This window comes from Vicia villosa, unplaced genomic scaffold, assembly GCF_029867415.1.
Source record: "Vicia villosa cultivar HV-30 ecotype Madison, WI unplaced genomic scaffold, Vvil1.0 ctg.000318F_1_1_1, whole genome shotgun sequence".
Taxonomy (NCBI): domain Eukaryota; kingdom Viridiplantae; phylum Streptophyta; class Magnoliopsida; order Fabales; family Fabaceae; genus Vicia; species Vicia villosa.
Genome location: NW_026705139.1, coordinates 286,734 through 313,763, shown reverse-complemented (window position 1 = coordinate 313,763; position 27,030 = coordinate 286,734). Strand labels below are relative to the sequence as shown.

Genomic DNA, 27,030 nt, shown 5'->3' with positions numbered 1-27,030 from the left:
ACCGTTTCCAACAATCCACGAGAAGAGACTAACAATCCTATATAGTTTCGTCTTTCCTTCATTATAGAGTGAAAAAACCTGCTGTTAGAATCCCCCTCGGAGTCCCACTTCAATCTGGATTTCTGATGCAGAACGTTCCCCTTAATGCGCATACCTAACCACATCTTTTTCATACTCAGACTTCTCTTAGCCACCACTTCTCTGATAACGTCATCCCCACAAACCCCAACAAATCATCGGCCTCATTGGTCTTGATTCTCTCTCCATCTATCACTAAATCCAACTTACCAAACACCCCGCATTCCATATCCTCAGAGACACCTTCAGCAACCTGAGTTTCTCTTTCAACACGAAATCCGACCTGCCTTGAACCCTCAAACACAACCACTCCTTCTCCACAAATGATAAGAAGTCTTTATTTTTAAACCACGCGTTCAAAACCTTAAAAGGTTTTGACCTCCAATCCAAATTATTGACAATAATTCAAATCGGACAATGGTCGAACTCATCCCTGCCGCCAACCATTTGACCCACCACTCCCGAATTGTCTATAATATTGTCTGCTAAAAGAAATCTTTTATTATTTTATACAAAAAAAAATGATGTAATTTTTTTGCCATTGAGTCTAGGAGGGCCATGTTCAGCAATTGGTCAGTCCGAGTGAGTAAAAGAAAATAAAATTGAATTGAAAACTATAAAAGTGTCAAAACCATTTTAGGAGGGAAAGATTAAAAGACGAAAAAACGAACCATCCCCGTCGCCACCAATTCACCACCATCACAGTAACCGAAAATGGCGAAGGCAAATCTATCTAGTTTAGTACACGAACTTCGAGAACGCATAGCAGCATCTTCTTCCTCCTCTTCTCCCTCCCCAAACAACCCCGCAGACGACGACGTTTTGGAGCTCAGGTTCCGTACCGTCCTCCCCAATCTCCTCCACGCTTACGTTCCTCCTTCTTCCTCCGGTAACCTAATCTTCTCTTCTTCACTGTTAATCAATCTCATTAGTTGATCATTTTAATTTAATCATCTTAATTAACATTAATCTCCTTAATTTGCAGGTAACAATAGAGAAGTGATTGCCGTAGTGAAACTCATCTCTCGCACGGCGATAAACTTTCCCGGAGTGTTTTATCACGGCCAAGCCACCGCTATTTTACCTATCATTGCACGTTTACTACCGTTTTTCGCTGATCCTATTTTTAGGTCTCTTTTTCTTTTTCGTTCTTTATTTTTTTTTTAAAGCTTTTCAGTCTATTCTCTTTCTCATTTCTGTTATATCATTCTTTCAGATCTCGTCATGATGTATTCTTTGAAGCTATCGGTTCGCTTTTATCCTTACTTCGATCTGGTGCGCGAGATTCTTATAGACAGTTCTTCGTTGATTCCATGTTTCTCATTCAAGGTACTAACTAGTAGTAGTAGTAGTAGTATAATAGTGCATTGGAGTCTCTTTATATTGATTTATTTGAGTTTATCCGCTCACATTAATTTCTGCATTGGAGTGGTAGGTGGTAGGGAGAACTTATGGAAACATGTTATGATATTTTCAAAAGTTGTTTTTAACTTCTTTTAATAAGTTCTATGAGATAGTGTATGAAAACACCCGTGTTTTGTTCTGCGGCGAAGAAAATTGATTTTGAGTTGGTTCGACAAAATTGATTCTGGCTAACAGTGAGTTGAAGGGAAAGTGATCTATGTTTGGATAAATTGCTGCAAAACTGAGTTGAGTTGAACAGTAAATATTTCGGTGTAAAAATCACATTTAGAATCTAAAGCTAAAAATCCTAGCTTCTAGTAGAATCAATTTTAGAAAGCTTAATCATTTCTACCCGAGAACGACAGAACATGTTAAAATCAATTCTACATATCCAGAATCAATTCTAAATGCTCCAAATGCAAAACCAAACATACACTTACTTACAGGTAGGATCTTGCTAACATTTATGACAGTTGTTAAGGAATCAAGAAATAGAAATTTTATCTTGAAAAAAAGTAATTTTTGAACTTTTTGAGAAATTTGCTCGAAAGGAAAAACTTTTAAGAAATTGAATGAACAATTTGACTATGAGTTTATATGAAAACGGTTTGGCTTTAGTTTATTTTTTGTTATAGAAATAACTTATATTTAAGCATTTACATGATGAGTGCTAATGTTATAAGCGCAATTAAGCTGTTTATCCAATTAGGGTCTTATTTTTGGTGCTAACTTCAGCCTTATATAAGATGACTTATTTTGGAAACTGGTGTTTCTGTTAGTAACTGTCTTGGTTTTGTTTTCATGTTGTTAGATGTTTTACACGTGGCTTCGCTTTCTATGAATGGACCCTCTAAGGTGACGATTAAGTGTTTTTCTGAATCCTTCTCCGGAGTTGAAGATCTTCCACCAACCAATAAACCCGTTGATGGTTGTGGTTTATTGATTGATCTGAGTAGCAAAAGCAGGTGGCAACCTTTTGCAACTTGGATTTTGAAGCTAATTAGTAAATATCTAACTGAAGGAACACTCTATGTTGAAGGATTGATCCATGCTTCGTTTGTCTCTTCCGCATGTTCTCTTTTATGCTTTGGGGATTCTGATCTGCATATGGTGGGTGATGGTTGATGAAAATTTTACATTAAAGTATTTCCACCTTACTGTACTCATACTTTTCTTTATGAGAAATGATACCAATTGTCTGACAATTTAAATATTCCTGGAAGGCATGCTTTGACTTTGTGCACATCATTGCGACGGTGACAAACTATGATATAATTCCTTATGAGAGTTTAATCCACTCAATAATTATCATCTTGAATTTGGACAAGGAGGGGCTTCCTTTTTTCAGGTTTGGATATGTTCTCTTTTTTCATGTCATATGAATGGCCTTTTGATTAGATTTTTACTTATATTGCATTATGATGTTTTGGAAAAAAAAGTATGTATACAAAACAAAGTAAATATTGTTTTCCAAAGTCTTTTAAAAATGTACAACATTAAGTTAAGATGGAGCTCACCTGCAGAAACTTGACTTATGATTTATCGTTGGGAGTTTGCCTCAATACCCTCTACTCTAGCTGTCCAGAAGACATTGTCAGGTTAACAGCTGCTGATTTAGTGGGTGTATTCTTTGGATCAGTGTGGAGAACCAAGAGCCAGCAACTTAAGGTTAACATTGATACTCACTTTTTGTTAGAACAACTTAGATAACTATAGAATTTTTACCCCAGTTTCTACAATTTTATATATTTGAAGAAGGGAATTGATCAAGAGGACTTATAGTATTCTTTTTGCAGGCTGCACTATGCAGTGCTTATGCTAGAATTGCTCAAGTTTGTTCTCCTCATATCTGGAAGCCAGAGCTTCTCATATCTGTGCTCTATCATCCGGAACCATGTTTGCCTTTGATAGAGTGCTTTCAAGTAGCTGTATCTACCCTTGATCCACATCTTGTTGGGGGAATCCAAGGAAACAATAAGAATGGAGCCCTTTTATCAAATGAAAACAAGTCAATTGAAAGCACGGGACATGGCCAAAAGAGGTCCATTCAGGATATTGATAATTTTAAGAATAAACGCCAAAAATTAAGTAAAGAAATTGATGTTACAGATGCCAGTATTGAGGTGGAATGCAAATATAGTTGTATAGTTACTTGCCAAAGAGTAGAAGATTATGCTAACCATATGAATAAGTCTCTCCTATCATTTGTTCAATCATTAAATGCTCCTGCTGTTGAACCTGGTTTATTGAGGCCAGATATTGCTTTATCTGCACTTAGCGTTCTATGCATAGCTTTCTCTATTTATCCAGAAAGCGATCTGTCTATTAGAATCTTTAAGCAGATGCTTGCATGGCTTCCTTGGATAGCTGAGCAGGTAGGTAGGTAGGTAAAAGTTGCAAATTCCTATTACATAATTTATTTATTTTCCATTAAACTAAGTTGTCTATCTTTATAGGTGAAACAAGGGAATACACTTACTGTAGATATCTCCACCTATCTAGAAGGAATTCACAGTGTATTGCTTTTGCAAAGTAAGCTTTGGGCTTGACCTTAACTGATTTTGTGAATCAACATCTACTTTTTCCTTAGCATAAAAATCTTTTACCTATTTCTATAGGTGATTACATTATTTTGTGTCTGATTTTCTTTGGTGGAAAGTAAATTATAAGGACTGTTAGCATTCTGATCATTCTCTCAATGGTCAAAATTGGATTCTTTGGATTTTGGCAAGAACAATTTTTTGTAAATGAACAATCTTTTTTAGCCTCTCTCACCTGCTGCCATTTATGTCTTAAACAGAAAATCATAATGATTTGGAAATATAGGCATTTAACTGATCTTTCTTGATATATCCTATAATTTACTTTTACTTCATGATTTTGGTGTCTGCTATTTCATGCTCCTGATCTGTGTCACTCGTTACTTCTTTCAGGTGCCTCTTTCAAAGAGAACAACCCATTACAAGATGGGAATTGCCATGTAGACCTTATGCTTGTAGTGCTTAAACTTCCCTGGACTCATACGCTCCTTGATATTGATAATCAATTGCCATGGAAAACTAAATGCCTTGCTCTTCAAGTATTATCAAAGTTAGGTCCAAGCTTAAGCAGTGAAGTAGTTCTTGATGTTTTGGATTTGGGTCTTCATGATGAAGCTGAAGAAGTCAGGACTGAAGCAGCTATTTCTTTGCCACTGATGGTTTTGTGGTCTGGTCTTGATGTATCACCTTCTGTCTTTAAAAGGATGGAGTAAGCATAACGCCTGGATATTTTAGCATACAGATTTCTATAACATCTTTTTAAACTTTTCTTTTGGTTATTTTGAATTAGGCATATGATTATATTCTTTATAAGTCATTTTCTTTCCTTTGAACTGTTGGATTTATATCCTAGGATAAATTTTCTGTTAAAAAATCATCACGCATGCACATTGAACTTGCTATTTGATATTATTTAGTCCAGTTGGATTCAGCTTGTGAGCTACAAACTTTGAAATGATAAATTCTTTTTCCTCAAGTGAGTTTCCCTTATTAATGATTTGGTTTTAAGCAGTTTTCACAGTTTCAAATTTATGATGTCATTTATCGTTAAGAATTTTTTTTTCCCCCAGTAATGGGTTAGTTCTTTGTAAGTTTCTGGGTTGCATCGAAGTATGTGGAGAAAGTTGTTTCTCTCTAAATGGAGAGACAAGTCTTCTAGTTGTTTTACTTCTCTCTATACAATATGCAGGTACTTAAGAACAGATAAAGAGGTTAAGAAACTTTTTCCCATATCTCTTGGCCTATTGTCATGTCTTTATGGATGCAGACGAGCTGTATCTGGTCTTCCTAGGAACGAGTGCAAGTTATTTCTAAAGGGGAAAGGTGGAAGATCAAGTTGGACAATAGATCATTTACTGCAAGGTTTCAGCTGTTCAAAATGCGATAAAAAATTTATTCGCAATCAAAATGAGCGGTATCCTCCCATCATTCTTCGATCTGATATGTGCGGAGCAGATGCACAAGTTAGTTTAGACAGTAGTTTCATGCTGCTGCAATCTTTATTTTTTGACCTTCTTTTTGATGAGTCATCAGAAGATGTCCAGATTTCCTGTGTGAAAATGATTCATCGCATCCTTGCACACGGTGCCCCTGATATTCTGCACAATACAAGGCTTGAATGGATAAAGTGTGTAGAATATCTATTGACTAATAGGAGCAAGGAATTGAGAGATGCATTTTGCAATCATATTAGTTCCTTTATGGATGATCATATTTTGAGTTTAATATTTGCCGGAGATACAGGCAAAAGCAAGGAGCAAAAATTCTTGGATACAGTTAAACAAGCCATTATAGTAGCCGATAATCCACTTATATTTGAGACTTTAATGGAATCTACAGCAGAAATAATGGTTTCTGTTGATATAGGTAGCAAACTGTTCTTATCTTCTCTTATACTGTTGGTTGATCAGCTTGATAGCGTACATTTAACTGTGAGAATGAATGCGTCAAGATTAATACACAAATCTTGTCATTTCCATCTTAAAGGAGGTCTTGAACTAATTCTTTCTAAAGATGCTCATATTCGTAATGAACTGTATGATTATCTCTCTGAGAGACTTGCTAGCCGCCCAGATTTAGTGAGGGAATTTGCAGAAGCTGTTTTTGGTGTTGAGACTGAAGAGTTTGTCGAGAAAATGATTCCTTCTGTTCTTCCAAAGCTTGTGGTGTCACAGCAGTATAATCGTCAAGCAGTTGGCACCTTACATGAGTTGGCCAAGTGTGTGAAGACTGATATGGTGCTTCTGATTGTTAATTGGCTTCCAAATGTGCTTGCTTTTGCTCTTCATCAAACAGATGAACAACAGCTAATTTCTGCTGTGCAGTTTTACCAAGAAAATATTGGTTCTGACAAGAAGGAAATATTTGAAGCTGCTTTACCAGCTCTTTTAGATGAACTTGTATGCTTTACAGATGCTGGTGATTCAAATGAGATAAGCCAAAGGTAACATGATGATTTCTGAAACTGGATTGCACTTTTTTTCTTTCCTGGGTGCACTTTGTTGATCACATTGTGGTTGACAACTATCTAACCTGGGTACTAATATTTGGAATTCACGTGTTTGTTTCGGAAACAATGTTGCAGTTGCCTCAGATTTAGCTATATTAAGGGTTATATTATATTATTATTATAATTATCATTTGCAATTTTTATTATTTGATTTGATTGTATTTATTCGCTCATCATTGATTAGCAATTATAGTAAGTTCAGCATGCTAATTTCTTTCATGATACTCCTATAAACTTCAATCATAAGCAAAAAGAAGATTTCATACTTTTAGTAACGGAGTTCTAAAAAGAAAAGTAATGGTAATTAAGAGTGTCACGAACCAACAGTCTAAGAGCATTTGTCGTTGGATTAAGACATGCGAATAGTTCTTTTTATCTGTTTTAAATACTCCCTCTCAAGTGAGAGGTCTTTCTGTTTGAAGGACAGACAACACATAGACTCTCCAACCCGATACTTCAAATTCAACCTTTTATTGGAAGAATGGGGTGAGCAAGGATCGAGTTGTATAAAATTTGGATATGGATGCTTTGATACCATGTAATGAGTGTTGAACCAATTATCCCAAAGTTCAAGCTTTTAGTTGAAGAGACAAACATGGTTTTAATTTTATATTTCTAACTAAGAGTACATGAGCCTTGTATTGCATTCCCACTTATTCTTTTGTTTGTTGACAGATTAGCTAGAGTGCCTCAGATGATTAAAGACGTTGCTAAAGTTCTCACTGGTGCAGAAGATCTACCAGGCTTTTTGAGGAGTCATTTTGTCAGACTTCTGAATAGCATAGACAGAAAAATGCTCCATTCAGATGATTTCTTGCTTCGTAAACAAGCATTAAAACGAATTGAGATGCTAATTAGAATGATGGGTTCTCATCTTAATACTTATGTGCCAAAACTGATGGTGCTTCTCTTGTATGCTATTGATAAAGAATCACTGCAAATGGATGGGCTATCTGTCTTGCATTTTTTCATAAAGCAATTGGCTAAAGTTTCACCATCGAGCATTAAACATATAATTTCTCAAGTTTTTGCTTCTCTTCTTCCCTTCTTGGAAAGAGACAAAGAAAATCCCTCAATACATTTGGACAAAGTGGTAAAAATTTTAGAAGAACTTGTTTTTAAGAATAGGGTTATCCTAAAGCAGAATATATCTGAGTTCCCCCCGCTTCCCAGTATACCTGCTTTGGTGCAAGTGAACCATGCAATTGAGAGTGCTCGTGGGACAATGGCTTTGAAGGATCAACTACGCGACGTGGTTGATGGCTTAAATCACGAGAACTTAAATGTGAGGTACATGGTAGCATGTGAGCTTCGCAAGCTTCTGAACTTGAGATGGAAGGATATTGCAGATCTAGTCATTGCCGAAGCTGGTACAGACTTGGATGTTTTGAGCTCTCTGATCACATCCTTATTAAGAGGATGTGCAGAAGAATCAAGGACCACAGTTGGGCAGCGGTTGAAATTGGTCTGTGCTGATTGTCTTGGGGCCCTTGGTGCTGCTGACCCTGCTAAGGTAAAAGGTTTTTCATGTCAACGTTTCAAAATTCAATGCTCCGATGATGACCTCATATTTGAGCTGATCCACAAACATTTAGCTCGGGCATTTAGATCTGCACCTGATACTGTTATCCAAGACTCTGCTGCATTGGCTATACAGGAGTTGCTAAAGTTTGCTGGTTGTGAGGCATCACTGGATGAGAATGCTTCAACTAAAATCAAGACAACAAATAGTGGTAATCAGATGAATAATAGGGGCCAGAAATTATGGGATAGGTTTTCTAATTATGTGAAAGACATAATAGCCCCATGCTTAACATCTAGGCTTCAGCTTCCTAAAGTAGCTGATTCAACATCTGCTGGCCCTATTTACGACCCATCTATGTCATTTAGAAGATGGATTTTCAAATGGATAAGAAAACTGACTGTGCATGCTACTGAATCTCGTGCAAGCATCTTTAATGCTTGTCGAGGTATTGTACGCCACGATATGCAAACAGCAATATATTTGCTTCCGTACTTGGTTCTTAATGTTGTCTGTCATGGCACTCAGGAGGCACGCCACAGCATAACACAGGAAATCCTATCTGTTCTTGACGCGGTTGCATCAGAGAACAGTGGAGCTTCAGTTCATGGATTCAGTGGTGGTCAAAGTGAAGTTTGTATTCAATCTGTGTTCAATCTTCTTGATAATCTTGGACAGTGGGTGGACGATGTTGAACAAGAACTTGCTCTTTCCCTTTCTCAATCATCTATTTCTAAGCAACAAAAGTCAAAGGATCAAAGCCCAGTTTCCTTGACAGGTCAGGACCAACTCATTGTACAATGTAAATATGTTTCAGAGCTTCTATCCGCGATTCCAAAGGTGACTCTTGCTAGGGCTTCCTTTAGATGTCAGGCTTATGCAAGGTCGTTGATGTACTCTGAGTCCCATGTAAGGGAAAAGTCTGGCACTTTCAACCCTGCTGCCGAGAGGAGTGGCATCTTCGAGGATGAAGATGTCTCGCATCTTATGGAAATATACAGCTGTTTGGATGAGCCTGATGGACTATCTGGCTTGTCATGTTTAAGTAAATCTTTGAGGTTACAAGATCAGCTTTTAATGAACAAAAAGGCTGGTAACTGGGCCGATGTTTTAACTTCTTGTGAACAAGCTTTGCAGATGGAACCTACCTCAGTTCAGAGGCATTCGGATGTCCTTAACTGCTTACTAAACATGTGCCACCTTCAGGCCATGGTCACTCATGTTGATGGTTTAGTTTCTAGGATTCCTCAGTACAAGAAAACATGGTGTATGCATGGTGTGCAGGCTGCTTGGAGGCTTGGAAGGTGGGATTTGATGGATGAGTACCTTAGCGGAGCTGAAGATGACAGTTTAGTTTGCAGTAGCTCGGAAAGTAATGCTTCATTTGACTTGAATGTCGCAAAGATTCTCCAAGCAATGATGAAGAGCGATCACTTCTCAGTTGCGGAGAAAATTGCTTTAACCAAGCAGTCACTAATTGCTTCCCTAGCTGCTGCAGGAATGGATTCTTATACGCGGGCCTATCCATTTGTTGTAAAACTTCACTTTCTCCGGGAGTTGGAGGACTTTCATTCTCTTATGGGAGATGACTCTTTTTTAGAGAAATCATTTCATTTAGATCATCCAGCTTTCTCTAAATTAGTGGACAACTGGGAGAATCGACTTAGAATTACACAATCATCACTCTGGGCTAGGGAGCCACTCTTGGCTTTCAGGAGATTGATTTTTGGTGCAAGTGGTCTTGGTGCTCAAGTTGGCAATTGCTGGCTTCAATATTCAAAACTATGTCGCTTGGCTGGTCATTATGAAACAGCCAACAGAGCAGTTTTAGAAGCCCAGGCGTCCGGTGCACCTAATGTCCACATGGAAAAAGCAAAGCTCCTCTGGAGCACTCGGCGGTCTGATGGTGCCATTGCAGTACTACAACAGTCTCTCTTGAACATGCCTGTTGAGGTCTTAGGCGCTGCTGCAATTTCATCTATTACAAGCCTTTCCCTTGTACCACTCAATCCCCCACCTATTATTTGTGAAAGTCAAGCTCCAAATGAACACAAAGACATTGCAAAGACCCTTCTTCTGTATTCAAGATGGACTCATTACACTGGGCAGAAACAGAAAGAAGATATAATAAGTCTTTATACCAGGGTGAGGGAACTGCAGCCTAAATGGGAAGAAGGATACTTCTATATGGCTAAGTATTGTGATGAAGTGCTTTGTGATGCCAGGAAACGCCAAGAGGAGAATTCAGAACTTGGCCCTAGACGAGCTCCTTTGGCAACTTCTGTTGGCTCTTCAAAATTGAATAATGAGAGGCGTTGGTGGTTTTATATTCCCGACGTGCTGTTATTTTATGCAAGGGGACTTCACAAAGGAAACAAGAACCTATTTCGGGCACTTCCAAGGTTATTAACCCTCTGGTTTGACTTTGGAAGCAAGTATCTAAGAAGTGCGTCACAAGAGGATTTAGAGGATGTGCATAAAAAGGTGGGTATAAAACTTTTCTTCTCTCTCTGTTTTCTGTTTTCAATACACACATATCTTTTGATATTTTATTAAACATAGATATTCTTTTTGTTCATTGCCGTATATGTTTAGAGTAATTACTGTTTTGTCTTTTGCTCTGGTAGGCACTGAGTGTTATGAGAGGCTGTTTGAAGGATTTACCACCATACCATTGGTTGACCGTGCTACCTCAATTGGTTTCAAGAATTTGCCATCAAAATGGAAAGATTGTTAGACTAGTCAAAGATATCATTACCTCTGTTCTCATACAGTATCCACAACAGGGCCTATGGATTATGGCTGCAGTTTCGAAATCTACTGTTCCTTCAAGGCGTGAAGCAGCAGCTGAAATCATACATGCTGCACGTAATGGTTTCAACTCAGGAAGTAATGCTAGCAGTTTATTTGTTCAATTTGCTAGCTTGGTTGATCATTTGATCAAGTTATGCTTCCATGCTGGTCAGTCAAGAGCAAAGACAATTAATCTCTCAACTGAATTTAGTGCTCTGAAGAGGATGATGCCCCTGGAAATTATAATGCCAATTCAACAATCTCTCACCGTAAATCTGCCAGCATATGATGGGAATCTGGGTAATTCACTTATGTCTAATATATTTTCTGCCACAGATCTTCCTACTATATCAGGCATTGCCGACGAGGCAGAAATTCTATCATCTCTTCAGCGCCCTAAGAAAGTATGTTATTACTGAATTTTCCCTTAATATCTCTGCGTAGTTTATCTGTGATTTTTGAGTAGGCAGTTAATTTTTGTTTACGTGCATGGTGTGGTACAACATTTTTGGTTCCTACATAATTTAAAATGAGTAAGCATCATAACTCATAAGACCTGGTTACAATATTGTTATTGTTTATAATTAGGAACATTCTTTGCTTATGTACATTAGTAGTTGGATGGGTAATCTCCAAATGCACATGTTTATCTTCAAGTTCTGAAGTTTCACGAAAGGATGAATATATCATCCCAGAGGGAAATCTATTCCATTAGAAACAATTATTATGGTAGTGGATAACATGAGAAGTAGACTTGACTCTACTCAGAAAATGGAGCTAGATGTATAAGTATTTGTTGTACTTTCCGTCTTAATTACAGTCAACCCCTAGTCGCCTTAATTGCGGCACTTTTTCTTGCCTTCATTGCAGCCCCTAACACCTTCATTGTGTTAGCTTTGAAGGGGTTGATTTAGTTCCACATTGCTTAGAGATATGGCATGTGTTGTGTTTATAAATGGGGACAATCCTCACCCTACAAACCAGTTTTGTAGGGATGAGTTAGGCTCAATCCATAAATTCTGAGATGGTATCACAGCCTATCCTAGATCCATTGTTGGGCTTCCCGCATCGTACTCGCTTCCTCATTGAGGCCCAAGCGTGAGAGGATGTGTTGGACTTTCTGTCTTAATCGCGGTCCGCCCTCCGCCCCTACGCCTTAATTGCGGCACTTTGGCTCGCCTTCATTGCAGCCCCTAACACCTTCATTGTGTGCTTAGAGATATGGCATGTGTTGTGTTTATAAATGGGGACAATCCTCACCCTACAAACCAGTTTTGTAGGGATGAGTTAGGCTCAATCCATAAATTCTGAGATGGTATCACAGCCTATCCTAGATCCATTGTTGGGCTTCCCGCATCGTACTCGCTTCCTCATTGAGGCCCAAGCGTGAGAGGATGTGTTGGACTTTCTGTCTTAATCACGGTCCGCCCTCCGCCCCTACGCCTTAATTGCGGCACTTTGGCTCGCCTTCATTGCAGCCCCTAACACCTTCATTGTGTTAGCTTTGAAGGGGTTGATTTAGTCCCACATTGCTTAGAGATATCACCTGTGTTGTGTTTATAAGTGGGGACAATCCTCACCCTACAAGCCAGTTTTGTAGGGATGAGTTAGGCCCAACCCATAAATTCTGAGAGTATTATTAATATTGTTAAGAAGTGTGGGTTTGGCCTAACTCATCCCTACAAAACCGGCTTGTAGGGTGAGGATTGCCCCCACTTATAAGGACGTGTTCAGGCCATATATTGTCCGATGTGGGACTCTTAACACACCCCCTCACGCCCAGGACTAGACAACTGGAGCGTGGAAATAAACAGTGGGTGGCCCGATAGCGGAAACCATAGAAGGTGGCCCACCGGATCTTAAACGAGGCTCTTGATACCATGTTAAGAAGTGTGGGTTTGGCCTAACTCATCCCTACAAAACCGGCTTGTAGGGTGAGGATTGCCCCCACTTATAAGGACGTGTTCAGGCCATATATTGTCCGATGTGGGACTCTTAACAAATATGTTATGTGGTCTCTGAATAGAGATGCTTGTTTGCATGTTAGAGCTGTGCGGATCAGGACGATGTGCCATTATGTAAGCACCCAACTTTTAGAAAAAATATGCTCAGTTTTTATAAGGGTTGCATTTCACTTAAAGTTTATGCGGCCTTATATTTTCATTCTCATTGCAAAGGTCAAAGTGCCAACTCCAACGGTCAGACCATTCTGTACTTGATGGGGGTAAATAATTTTTCATATCAAATTATTTTGTTAAGAGCTTGAGATACTGGCAAGTCTAAGGAACTTTCAGTAGAAGTTAACTAAATGCAATACCACTGTTGTCTACTGTTCTGTGTCATTCTATGTACCATCTTCTCAATGAATGCCTTTGTATTTCAGATCGTTCTACTGGGAAGTGACGGTATTGAGCGCCCGTTCCTATGCAAACCCAAGGACGACCTCCGCAAAGATGCCCGCATGATGGAGTTCACAGCCATTTTTAACCGACTTCTATCCAAATATCCTGAGAGCCGTAGAAGGAAGCTATATATTCGTACATTTGCTGTGATTCCTCTGACAGAGGACTGTGGTCTGGTAGAGTGGGTACCCCACACTCGTGGGCTTCGACAAATTCTTCAAGACATATATATTACTTGTGGAAAGTTTGATCAGCGGAAAACAAATCCTCAAATAAAGCGAATTTATGATCAATGCCAAGGTAAAGTGCCGGAGGATGAGATGCTGAGGGACAAAATACTTCCGATGTTTCCTCCTGTTTTCCACAAATGGTTCTTGACAACATTTTCTGAGCCTGCTGCGTGGTTCAGGGCACGTGTTGCTTATGCTCACACGACTGCTGTTTGGTCCATGGTTGGGCATATTGTGGGACTCGGTGACCGGCATGGTGAAAACATTCTTTTTGATTCTACCAGTGGTGACTGTGTTCACGTTGATTTCAGTTGCTTATTTGACAAAGGTTTGCAATTGGAGAAACCCGAGCTTGTTCCTTTCAGACTAACACAGGTAAGAGAGGTTCATAATTGGAAAATAAGTGCAAATCTGCCATATTTCATTTTATCTTTTCCTTTGAGGAGACATGTAGTTGAAATTATTTAATTTTATAAAGAGAAGAAAAAAATGAAGATTTTGAGTTATGGTTATGTTCAATATATGATTACAGAGATGACAGAAAAGTCCAAATACTAACTGTGACATATATTTCTAATGGTCTCCATGCTATTATCAATTATCTTATTTCTACTAGCAATGGAAATCATGCACTTGCACTCATTTGTTAAAATACCATTTTTTAATACTTCACGCTGGTACACTTTATCACACCTGATGCCTGATTTTTTTGTTCTCATGTGTATGAATGTTGGACTCTTGGTTCTCATTGATTTTGCATTAAAACCTACAGAACATGATTGATGGCTTAGGCATCACAGGATATGAGGGTATCTTCTTGAGGGTTTGCGAAATCACACTTTCTGTATTGAGGACACACAGGGAGACTCTCATGAGCGTGCTTGAAACTTTTATCCACGATCCTCTTGTGGAATGGACAAAAACTCAGAGGTCCAGCGGTGTAGAAGTTCAGAATCCACACGCACAGGTTTTGATATTTTGCATTTAATCAGCTGCATCCGAAAATTGTTTTTTTTTTTTTCATTGGGGATACAATGACAACTAGGTTTTTTTTTTTCACCGAATGAGATCAACTATAAGGATCATAATTATTTCATTAGGAATAGTTTATATTAAAACAATTTAAAAAATTTCAGTGTGTGTTGTTTATCGTATATTCCTTTAAGTATACAATTATTTCCGTTGTTATAGTCTGCGAAAGACTGGGCAATTAAATAATTGTTGTAATAATTTTATATGGAATTTATTTATCAGCGAGCCATTAGTAATATTGAGGCAAGGTTAGAAGGAGTGGTTGTTGGTGTTGGAGCTGCACCTTCATTACCTCTAGCTGTAGAAGGTCAAGCTCGTAGGCTAATTGCTGAAGCAGTCTCTCACAAGAATCTAGGAAAGATGTATATATGGTGGATGCCTTGGCTCTGAAGATTTGAATGGGCCAAGAAGATCATCACATATTGATTCTGACAGGTATGCTGTTATTAATTTCATTTCTATCTTCTATGCAATCCCTAAATGTGATTTATGTTTTTTTAACATAAGAGAGATTCAGAGATACAAGCAGAAAGCTAAGAAATAAATGGATTAAGCTGTTATCATTTTGGTGAAAAGGAATCTTGGACTGTGGGAGCAATGGGAGCTGAATGCATAAAGTAAAGCTTTTAAGCAGAAATGTTGTCCTTGTCATGGGGTTGAACTAAGCGCGTGTTTGGAAAAATGGAGATTCTCAGTCATGATGCAGCTGCTGAATGAAGCTTGACGCCACATAGTTGTAGCCGTGGATGCTCTCTATGGAAGCAAGTTTTAGAGCTGCCATTATAATGTATATTCTTTAGGGTAACTGCAAACAGCTTTTTGTATATGAATCCTAGTTTGCGTTGGTAATTGATAAACTATGACATGTGGATAGCTACATATATTCCATTGCATATCAATTTGACATAAGGATATTTACCTGCGTCATTTCATTTTTCTTCTTTGGGGAAACAAAAAAGAGCTAAATCCCATAATTGGCTGGCACTATATCAAAATTTCATGTCCTTAACATCTAATTAGTGTCATCCAAGGAAGTAAATATTCAACTTGTAAAAAGTAAGGAACGCTGTTAAGCTAACAGGTAATCATCATCTTCACATCAAGAATTTAAGGAATTTCCATTTTTAAGAGAATAAGGCTAGCTAGATTGATCAATTATCAGTAGCCTCCATCCCACCTGTATGATTTTTTTGTCAAAACAAATTATGTGTTGATGCTTTTCTGATTATCTATTCCTCCATATATAGCACAGCCTTAGTAATTACAAATGATTTCATAATTATTACTACTAATTACAAATATATTTTGATTTGAATTTCGAAGTTATACAAAATATATTAGGAAACTAATAATATCAAATTTCTTTATTAACATCCCCTCAAATTGATGTGGTTGGTCAAGCAACACCAATTTGCTTACGAGAAATTGATGTTGAGGACGAGAAAATGCCTTGGTGAATATATCGGCAAGCTGAAGTTGTGAGGTAACATGCGGAAGAGATATAGTGTGTTTCTCAAAGGCTTCTCGGATAGAATGACAATCCACCTCAATATATTTAGTCCATTCGTGAAAAACTGGATTGACATTAATTTGAATAACACTAGTATTGTCAGCATAGAGAGGTGTTGCTGTTTGTTGAGAGAAACCAAACTTAGTTAAAAGACCACGAAGCCAGATAATTTTCGAACATGCTGTTGACATATCTCGATATTGAGATTCAGTGGAGGACTTGGAGACTCGTGCTTGTTTTTTATTTTTCCAAGAAATTAATACAGAACCAAGAAACATGCACCAAGCGGTGTCAGATCATCGAGTATCAATACAACCTGCCCAATCAACATTGCTATAGTCGACCAAATTAAGGGAGATCCAATAGGAAAGAAGAGGCCACAATGAGAGCTACCTTTCAAGTAACGAATGATGCGACATACAACAACCAAATGAAGGTGTCGAAGAATGTGCATAAATTGACTAACTTGTTGGACTACAAATGAGATGTCAGGGCGAGAAATTGTTAGATAATTAAGGATTCCCACTAGTTGACGATATAAAAGCAGATCGGGCAAAAGATCACCCTCATCACGATGATATTTGACATTGATCTCAAGAGGAGTATCCACCAGGGCAGCATATTAGAGCCATGCCAAGGAGACCAGACATGCAATATACTTGTGCCGATGAAGAAAAATACCATTGGAATCAGAATGAACCTCAAGATCCAAGAATAATAAAGACAACCCAAATCTTTCATCTGAAGCGAGGCTTGAAGTTGTTGTATGGCCACTTGATCAGAACCAGTAATGACCATGTCATCAGCATAAATAAGGAGCACAATTCCAGAAGTCGTGCGATGGATGAACAATGAGGGGTCATATTGACTTTGAGTAAAAGAAGATCAAAGAAGGGTGGATCGAAAATTTTCATACTATGCCCAAGGAGCTTGTCGCAGACCATATAAGGAGTGTTTGAGCTTGCAAACACCTGAAAAGGATGAAAATAAACCTTGAGGATAAGTCATGTAAATATTTTCTTCAAGGTCCCTGTGAAGTAAATCATTCTTCACATCCATTTGGTGAAGGGACCAACCTGTAGAGGCAACAATGGAAAGTATTGTTCTGATGGTAGTCATCTTGGCTACAAGAGCAAACATCTCATCATAGTCTATCTCATATTCTTGTTTGTTGCCTAAAGCGACCAAACACACATTGTAACGATTGAGAGAGCCATAAGAATTTAGCTTTATAGAATACACCCATTTGAAACCTATGGACTTCACACTAGGTGGACAAGAGACAATGTCCTAAGTAAAATCATCTTGAAGAATCTGTAGTTCATCTTGCATTGCTTTCATCCAACATGATCTTTAATTGCTTATGAATAACATGTAGGAACAGATATACCAGATAAAGTGGCAGTAAAAGAAGTATGCCAAGAACCATACCTATATGGGGGTGAGACTCTCTTGTGGATCTTTGTGTTGGTTAGAGAACAGGTTGAGGTGGCAGATCATTGTCGAGAATTGGCGGGGAGCGCCTAACATATGTATGTCAGAGTTTAAAATGCTCTACAAACCGAGAGACCTCTTGAAAGTTGGAAATAATAGAAACATCATAAGAGTTAGGGGAAAGACATGGAAAAAATTTATGATTAAAGAAAATCAAATTACGAGAAATACGAATGCGATTTGCAGTGGCATCATAACACAAGAACCCTTTTTGATTGATATTATATCTCATAAATGCACATTAGACATATGGTGCCCAAAGCTTATGACGTTCAAGAGGCAGTAAGTGAACAAAACATACGCATCCAAAAGTGTGAAGGTCATGACAGTTGGGATGAGCGTTAAAAAAACGAAAGAAAGGTGTATCAAAATCAAGAACCTGAGATGGAAGACAATTGATCAAGAAAACAACAGTGGACAAAGCTTCAACCCAAAATTTTGGTGGAACAAAGGCGCGAAGAAGTAAAGTTCTTGTGACATCAAGCAAGTGCCAATTTTTGTTTTCAACAATGCCATTATGTTGAGGTGTATAAAGACAAGAGCATTGAGAAATAATTCTTTTTTGCTGCAAGTATTTTTGAAACTCGTGAGAGGTATACTCACCTTCCGAGTCAGTGCACAAAATCTTAATGTTGGTTTGAAATTGGTTCGTAAGATAAGCCACAGAATTCTTAAACATAAAAAAAACCTCAACTTTAGAGCGTAAGAAATATAATCAAGTAAGTCGACTATAGTCGCCAATAAATGTCACAAAATATTTATATATAGCATGAGATGAAATAGGAGACATACTCCAACCATCACTATGAACAACATCAAATCATTTTGTAGCACGGTGAGCATGAAGAGAAAAAGGAAGAGTTCTACTTTTATCAAGTTTTAAAATACCACAAGGAATGGGAGAATTAGACATAAGTGTTTTGTTTCTCGTCAATTCATTTTTTTTATTAAATCAGACAAAACTACATGATTTGGGTCACCCAATTTTCTATGTCAATCATCAAATTGAAGAGGAACATTTTTACAAGCAAAATAAACATTACTATAATTAAATTGGAGAGGAAACAATCGCCCATTATAGATCCCCTTGCGATCACTTTCCCTGACACTTGATCCTGCACAGAACAACTAGCACAAGAGAAAATAAGTATCCACCAATTGTCCAGCTGAAATTAAATTTGAAACAAGCCCATGGGATACAAAGCTATTCCCAAAAGAGGAAATAATGTCTCCAACAACACTAATATAAAGAGTATTACCATCTGCAATCTGAATGTTTTGGGTGTCATTGTATGTGTGAACATTGAGCGAATTTTTAAGGGAGCCAGTCATGTGATTGGAGGCTCCGGAATTAACAAACTAAGGTGGTGAGGCAGTATCAAAATTACCTTGGATTCCTAAGGCAAAGAGGGGAAGAGAGTACCATATGTTACACGCTTTCTAGAGTCAAGGCATTTGCAACAATACTATTGGAGGCACCTACATCTTTAGGGACAACAATATTGTTAGAGGCAGCATGGGCATATGTCTGACCAAAGGAAGCAATAGAGGCATGGAAGGCTTGCACTGGTCTCTCTGTTGGTCGGATCGGGCATTCTGCGATGATATGTCCATGTTGCGCACAGTAGTTGTAGAATTTCTTGTTGCAGTTGTGAGCAATGTGGCCAAATTGCTTGTAGGAAAAAATTGAACTTGCTTCAAATCATGTGTTTTTCCTTTTCTTTGGGCAAAATAAGCCACAAAAACAACATTTGTAACAGTATTTTCATTTGACATGGCACCTTGAATTAACAAACGCTGCTCCTCCTGTAGTAATTCCCCAAGACACACATCTAAAAAAGGAGGTAGAGATCGATTCAGCAGTCCAGCACATACAACTTCAAATTTCGGTCGAAGTTTCATTAGAAATTGATCCCGCTTGCTGACTTCATAAATATTTTTGTACTTTATTGCAAAAAAATAGAAATTCAATCCAACAAATCCATATTTTTTATTGGTTTGCGTATCAAATTCTCTTGAAGCCGAACCAAACTGGCCCGCGAACACCCTTACTAAATGCGTTGATTCTACATAGTTAGATTATGGCTTATAAATGCTCTTACCTAACAAGATTGCAACTAACTTTGATGAATAACAAAGTCAGTTAGAATAATTTTATCTCTCTCTCTCTTCCCCCTATATATATATATATATATATATATATATATATATATATATATATATATATATATATATATATATATATATATATATATATATATATATATATATATATATATATATATATATATATAGGACGTATCATATGAGAATGACATTTTTATGTAAGAACATGTGAATGAATCCGAACCATTAGATTTTAAAATAAATGTTGAAGATTATGTATCAATCTTTTTTTCTCTCTCCACTATTAAAATAAATGATGGAGGAGAGAGAAAAAAAGATTGACTTATAATCTCCCTTAATATTTAAATTTTTTAATATGAAGATCGCCTCACAGAATTTTATCAGTTATGCTCAATATTTAAACTTTTCTTACGAAGAGATTATTATTGAAAATAATTCTACTTGATGAATTAATCATTATTAAAATAATTTTTATAAATATACTTAATTTTATGATATAAATATAAAATATAATTCAAATATATTTAGTATTTTTATTTGAAATTAAAATTATCTAAAACTATAATAATATTTCTTAAGACTAAAAACATAATCCAACAATAATTTTTTTTTAAATAAAATAAAAATTAAAATAATCATAAACATAAATTGTATACTCATCTTACTAGTATTAAAATTATTTTTAAATAAATATGTCGTAAATTTCTTTAAAATCTTAACTCTTAAAATTTAATTAAATTATAAAAACTATTTTAAAGTTGTATCTTGCATGTTATAAAATAATATTTTTATAATTTATTTTGATAAATTAATTGTTGTAGACTTACTTTGAAAATCAAACAAGCCTTCCAATGTTTTAATACCAATTTAATCATCGTATAAAATTTACTAAATATTATGAAGTAAGAAATTAAAAAAAAAAAATAATTTAAGGAATGAGCTATGTCATTAGTGTAAGATTTTTCTTAGTAAATTTTATTACGATAATTAAATTGTTATTAAAATATTGGAAGACTTGTTTGATTTTAAAGCAAGTTTACAACAATTAATTTATCAAAATAAATTATAAAAATAAAATTCTATAATATGAAATATATAATTTATTTTTTTTAAATTAAACTAATTTTAAAGAGTTAATATTTTAAAAAAAATTTATGACATATTTATTTAAAAATAATTTTAACACTAGTAAGATGGGTATATAATTTATGTTTATGATTATTTTAAAATTAATTTTATTTTTAAAAAAATTATTTTGGGTTTATGTTTTTAGTCTTGAAAAATATTTATAGTTTTAGATAATTTTAATTTCAAATAAAAATACTAAATATATTTGAATTATATTTTATATTTATATCCTAAAATTAAGTATATTTATAAAAATTATATTAATAATGATTAATTCATCAAGTAGAATTATTTTGAGTAAGAATCTCTTCGTATGGAAAGTTTAAATATTGAGCATAATAGATAAAATTCATTGAGGTGATCTTCATATTAAAAATTTTAAATCTTAAACGTTAATGAAATTCAACCATTGATATTAATAGTTCTCGTTTCTCACATAAATATTAGTTCTCAATGGATACGCTCCATATATATATATATATATATATATATATATATATATATATATATATATATATATATATATATATGTGTGTGTGTGTGTGTGTGAGAACACTTGATTATTATGAAAAATGAGAACAGTGAATTACGACTATTAAATTTTAATGGACTGGATTGGTTTCTCTTTCTATGTTGAGTTAAAATAAATGTTAAGGATAATAGAAAGAGAAAGCAATCCAGTCCATTAAAATCAACAAATCAAAATTTAAAGGTCGTGATTCACTGTTCTCATTTCTTATAATAACCAAGTGTTTTCACTTGAGTAGTCCTATATATATATATATATATATATATATATATATATATATATATATATATATATATATATATATATATATATATATATATATATATATATATATATATATATATATATATATAGGGCATATCATATGAGAATGACATATTTATATGAGAATATGAGAATGAATCCGAACCATTGGATTTTAAAATAAATGGTGGAGATTATGAGTGAATTTTTTTTTCTCTCTCCCACTTCATTTATTTCAAGATACAGGAGAGAGAAAAAAAAGATTCACTCATAATCTCCACCATTTATTTTAAAATCCAATGGTTCAGATTCATTCTCATATAAATATGTCATTCTCATATGATATGCCCTATATATATATATATCTACAATATAAGAAAGTTAACTGCTATGGAAAATACGTTTCTGTCCCTTTGCTTCCCCAAGCTGCCACATGGACACCTTAGTTGCTCTCCTTTTGAAAACCACCGAATCTGTTTACAAAACAAGCCAAAGAAACCCTTTTCTAATTTTTGAATATAATAATAATCTTTTTAGCTTGCTATGTTTCTTGGTTTCCACAATTATAACCTTTGCCATACTCAAAGTCTTTCTCATAGTCTTTTCATTAGGTTTTCTTACTCTCTTTCTATCTACCTCAATCTTTTTCCTCTTTCTCCAAAACACGGGAAATTTGAAATCTGAACCAGCTTCCATCTTCATCCATCTTCAACCTCTCCAACTTCTATCTTCAACCTCTGCATGGCTCGACCGATGAAAAAAATTAAGGACATCAACGACACCAAGGAGTTGTGGAAAGGGGGAAGTTTGATTTTGATTTGATTTTTGTTGTTTCAGGTTTGGTGGTGTTGGCTCACGGGAAAGGGGGAAGTTTCGCCGACGGTGCGATTTCTGATGGCTCCATATGCGACGCCTCCATGTGGAAATGGACCCCGAGAAGCTGTTTACTATGTTTCATATTTTTTCCCTTCATGAATTTTTTTTATTTATTCAACATCTCTAAGATTGTTTTAATGGTTTTTGTTTGGTTTTGAAACTACGAACTTGACTTATCTAGGCATAAGGTGAACATCTTCTTCTTCAGATCTAGGTTTTTTGTTGTTATTAAATGGTGATGAAGAGGTTTTGGTGTTCTCATTTTAGTTTTCAACCTTTTTTTACAGTGGATTTCAAAGGTGTGATATTTCTATTTTTTGTCATATCTTTGACTCTATCTTTGACTTTCTACTCAGATCTACAAAATCATGACGGTGGCTATGGCGTTTCCGACAATAGGTGGTTTGACAATGGTAAATTATAGTAGCGGCAACACGTTTTTTTATGACGGGTGTGGTGGTGGTTGGATAAAAGTTCCAAACCAATAACTTTCTTAGTTTTTCTATTTCAGATTTGTGGTTGTTGATGTTTTATTGTTATGGTGTCTCGAATATCGCTGGAAAATACATCGATTGGTTTTTCACCTTCGACAAGGTTCTTCATTTCTAAACCAAAACCATTTCATTTGTGTCAAAACTAGCTTATTCTTTTAAATTTCATTTTTATGAGTATTTTTTAGGTTCTGTTGCCGGAGGAGATGTCGGGCCGTGTTAGAAACCACCCGGAATTGCATCGGATGATGGAAGTGGTTATGGATTTAGGACGGAAACCACTCGCCGTGTTTCCTTTGCCAAATGAAGTTTTGTTTTTGTTTTTGTTTTCTGGTTTTTTGCAGGTGTTGAAGATGTTGGTATATCGATGTCGTCAAGCCTGTGCCGGCTATAACGGTGTTGTACAGTAGTGGAAGGTGAGTATCTATATGAGATACCTTTTGTCATACTTTTGAAAAGACGTGTTTCACTCTCTTATTTATGGCCTACATAATTTATACTGGTATCTCAAATGATTAATATGCATCATTCTTATAATTTGCTACAATGTTGACTTATTATTACCTCACATTTCTAGATTGTAACATGCAAGCTAACCAATTTCAGCAATGCTTGTATATATGTGAGGTATGACCCTTGAAATGTGTTGCCTATTTGGAACTTTTTAGAACTAAGAAGTTATTGTATTTATGCAGCTACTCATAGAAACAAGATTTTGTAACAAATTTACACTGGTTGCAGAAGAAACTTTATGATATTTGATTTGTGTGCATGCTATTTTTGGTTTCATATGTGTTTCTATTTCAATACAAAGAATCCGACCTGGGAGTCTGTTACGTATGGGATCCTTCTCTGCATTGATTGTTCCTCTGTTCATAGAAGTCTCGGTGTTCACATCAGTGCGACCGTAGAGATGTGGCTGCAATGATGGAACTACACATTCACCTTTTCCTAATGAAGATGATTAGTTTTATCTTTGTTGCTTCTAAGTTTCAAATTTATAGTTAGCAAACTCACTGCATTTCTTTTTCCATGATATTTTAGGTTGAAAATTCAGGGAGCCTAAATGGAAGCTGGAAATAGCTGTGCACTATTTTTGGAAATACATAACTAAGGTAATACAAAACTTTAACTGTTTGAATATTGTCACACTTTCTTTATCAATTGATCCAATCATTGTTTGATAGCAAGGTTGATAACCTACTTTTGTTTTGCATCATCCAACATTGCATGAAGATTGAATAGTGTTGTCTTCTACTTTGCCAACAGTGAGACATTCAACTTGGTCTGTAATCTTATGACATATATGGAGAACAATCGAGCAGGAATCACTGTTTATGGATTCATGCTTGACAGAACTTGGCTTCACTCCATTTTCGATATTTAATTGGCTCTCTGCCTTTGGCTACTTAACAGGACAATTGGTATTTAGAGACAAATGGAACTGCTATCGAATTTGTTAGGAATTCTATTTTTTTCATATGCAGAATTCTGTTAGCAAATTTGGTGTGGTTTAATTTTCGTGCCGGTTTGGTTTTTGTTAAGTTGCAGGTCGGTTTATTAGCCGGGGGTTGGGATTGAAATATGCAAGTAAGACATTGACGGTTCTATGTCGAGGTGCACTGTTAGAGAAAGTTTGTGGCTAGGTTAGTTTTTGATGCAAAGTTAATTCGGAACTGGTCTTTTTCCGTAGGTTTCGTGGACTAACAAGAAGGACCAAATTTATTATTCTCTTTACTCCTTAGATTGACACTGTCCCTTATTTGTAGGTGGTTTCATGTCTGCAAGGCCATATATTTTCAGGAAGGTAGGAACAAAGCTACCTAGAGGAGTATACGAATAATGAATCCGCTTACGGAATTCCGAAATTGCTGCTCATATGGTGGAGTTAAATGTCACTAAATAATTTATGTGATGGTCACACTAAATGTTTTTTGGAATTACGAAATTTCTGGACAGTTAAATATACAAACAACTTATCGCTTTTATTGTGATTATAGTATTTTTGCATTCACCAATGATAATTCTTTATTAGAATGTACAGGCCTGGAGCATTTAACATATATTCAATTTGACTGCTACCATATTGATCAAATAGAACCCAAGGGAAGCATATGTTATGAATACTCATGTTTTGGCTCTTTCTACAACTAGGACTGTAACTGTGAGAAAATTAATACTCATGTATAAATATACTACATCAAATGTTATATATGTGATGTTTAAGGTGGAAAGAGATACAATATTTTTGACAAATCATACGATGAATATATTATTTATTCAATTGTTTAGGATGAGAGAGAAATTTTATTAAATTAAATTTTAATTTATTGATATTTAAAAAAATATAGTCTTTTTTGTCAAGCTAAATCATTTATTTGTTAATATTTATAATATAATTTTTTATAAATAAATCACCGTTTTAATATATTTTAATCCATATTTATATATATATATATATATATATATATATATATATATATATATATATATATATATATATATATATATATATATATATATATATATATATATATATATATATATATATATATATATATATATATATATATATATATATATATATATATATTATTAAGGTTATGAGCACCGATAAAAAAATAAAGTGTAAGAGTTAATATTTTTTTGTTATTTTTATATAAATATTTGATGATTATAAATATTTATAACTTAACTATGTACATTCCACATATGCATTTGAGAATATTTTTGTGTACATGTGCCTCTTTCTTATGTGCAACAATAATATTTTTTGAGGGTTAAAAACAACTTATAAATGATAGATGATTAAATTCAAAATATTTAAGAATTGTATTTAAGTGAACCCACGGTAACATATTAGTATAGTATAAATGCACGGGTAATCAATAAGAAATATATTTCATTTTTATTTAATTTGCAGATTATTTTTTAAATGGGTGTTTAATATGGAGTGTTACATTACTTTCATCTAAAAAATCATATTGATGTAAGTGTTTTTACGGGTACCAGACATTTTTTTATACATTCAATTTTTTTTGACGGGTACCAAAATTTTTTCTATACATTTAATTTTTTTTTTACGGGTACCAGATATTTTTCAATATATCTTCCTCTACTCCTAATGAATTAATATATCTTCCTATCTTTTATTCTTATTTTCAATTTTTTTTTTTATATTAATAAGATTTCTCTTTAATGTTTCTCATACTTTTTTCATTCATATTTTTTTAGCTTCTATTTTTTATAACATTTTTTTAACTTCTATTATTCACAAATTTTATAACAAAATTATATTTTGTATTAAAAAATCTTATTGATCTAAGTGTTTTTAAGGGTACCAGACATTTTTTTATACAATTTAATTTTTTTTACGGGTACCGAAATTTTTTTTATACTCAATTACTATTTTTTTACGGGTACCAGACATTTTTCAATATATCTTCCTCTACTCCTAATGAATTAATATATATTCTTATATTTTATTCTTATTTTCAAATATTATGATCTTTTTTATATTAATAAAATTTCTCTTTAATTTTTCTCATATTTTTTTCATTCATAATTTTTTTAGCTTCTATTTTTTATTACACGTTTTTAGCTTCTATTATTCATATATTTTATAACAACATTTTATTTTGTATTAAAAAAATCTTATTGACCTAAATGCTTTTATGGGTACCAGATATTTTTCTATACATTTAACTATATTTTTACGGATACCGGACATTTTTTTATACATTCAATTATTATTTTTTCACGGGTACCAAACATTTTTCTATACATTCAATTATTATTTTTTTACGGGTACCAAATATTTTTCTATATATACATTTAATTATTATTTTTTAACGGGTACCAGACATTTTTGTTATTAAAAAATATACATCTGAAACAAATGCGCGTCGCGTACCAGAACCCGTGCGGACGCACGGGTTTGTTACTAGTATATATATATATATATATATATATATATATATATATATATATATATATATATATATATATATATATAGCATATCATATGAGAATGTCTTTTTTATATGAGAATGTGAGAATGAATCTGAGCCGTTAGATTTTAAAGTAAATGATGTAGGAGAGAGAAAAAAAATTATAAAATAC

General features: G+C 34.8%; 1 protein-coding gene across 3 annotated transcripts; it reads left to right on the top strand.

The window, feature by feature from the left end:
• The first annotated feature begins 698 nt into the window (after nt 1-698).
• On the top strand, nt 699-15,492 carry LOC131626673 (serine/threonine-protein kinase ATR-like). 3 transcript variants are annotated; one of them, XM_058897513.1, is made up of 16 exons: nt 699-972; nt 1,069-1,208; nt 1,295-1,407; nt 2,294-2,592; nt 2,706-2,830; nt 3,006-3,150; nt 3,279-3,857; nt 3,939-4,014; nt 4,416-4,731; nt 5,212-6,465; nt 7,207-10,537; nt 10,681-11,250; nt 13,230-13,853; nt 14,251-14,445; nt 14,733-14,945; nt 15,028-15,492. In XM_058897513.1, exons 1-15 carry the CDS (start codon nt 793-795, stop codon nt 14,898-14,900), a joined length of 8,115 nt encoding a protein of 2,704 aa, XP_058753496.1. In that variant the 5' UTR covers nt 699-792; the 3' UTR covers nt 14,901-14,945; nt 15,028-15,492. The 3 variants fall into 3 exon arrangements, with proteins under 3 accessions (XP_058753496.1, XP_058753495.1, XP_058753494.1); XM_058897512.1 differs by having other exon boundaries at nt 15,018-15,492; XM_058897511.1 differs by having other exon boundaries at nt 700-972; nt 15,087-15,492.
• Nucleotides 15,493-27,030: the final 11,538 nt, after the last annotated feature.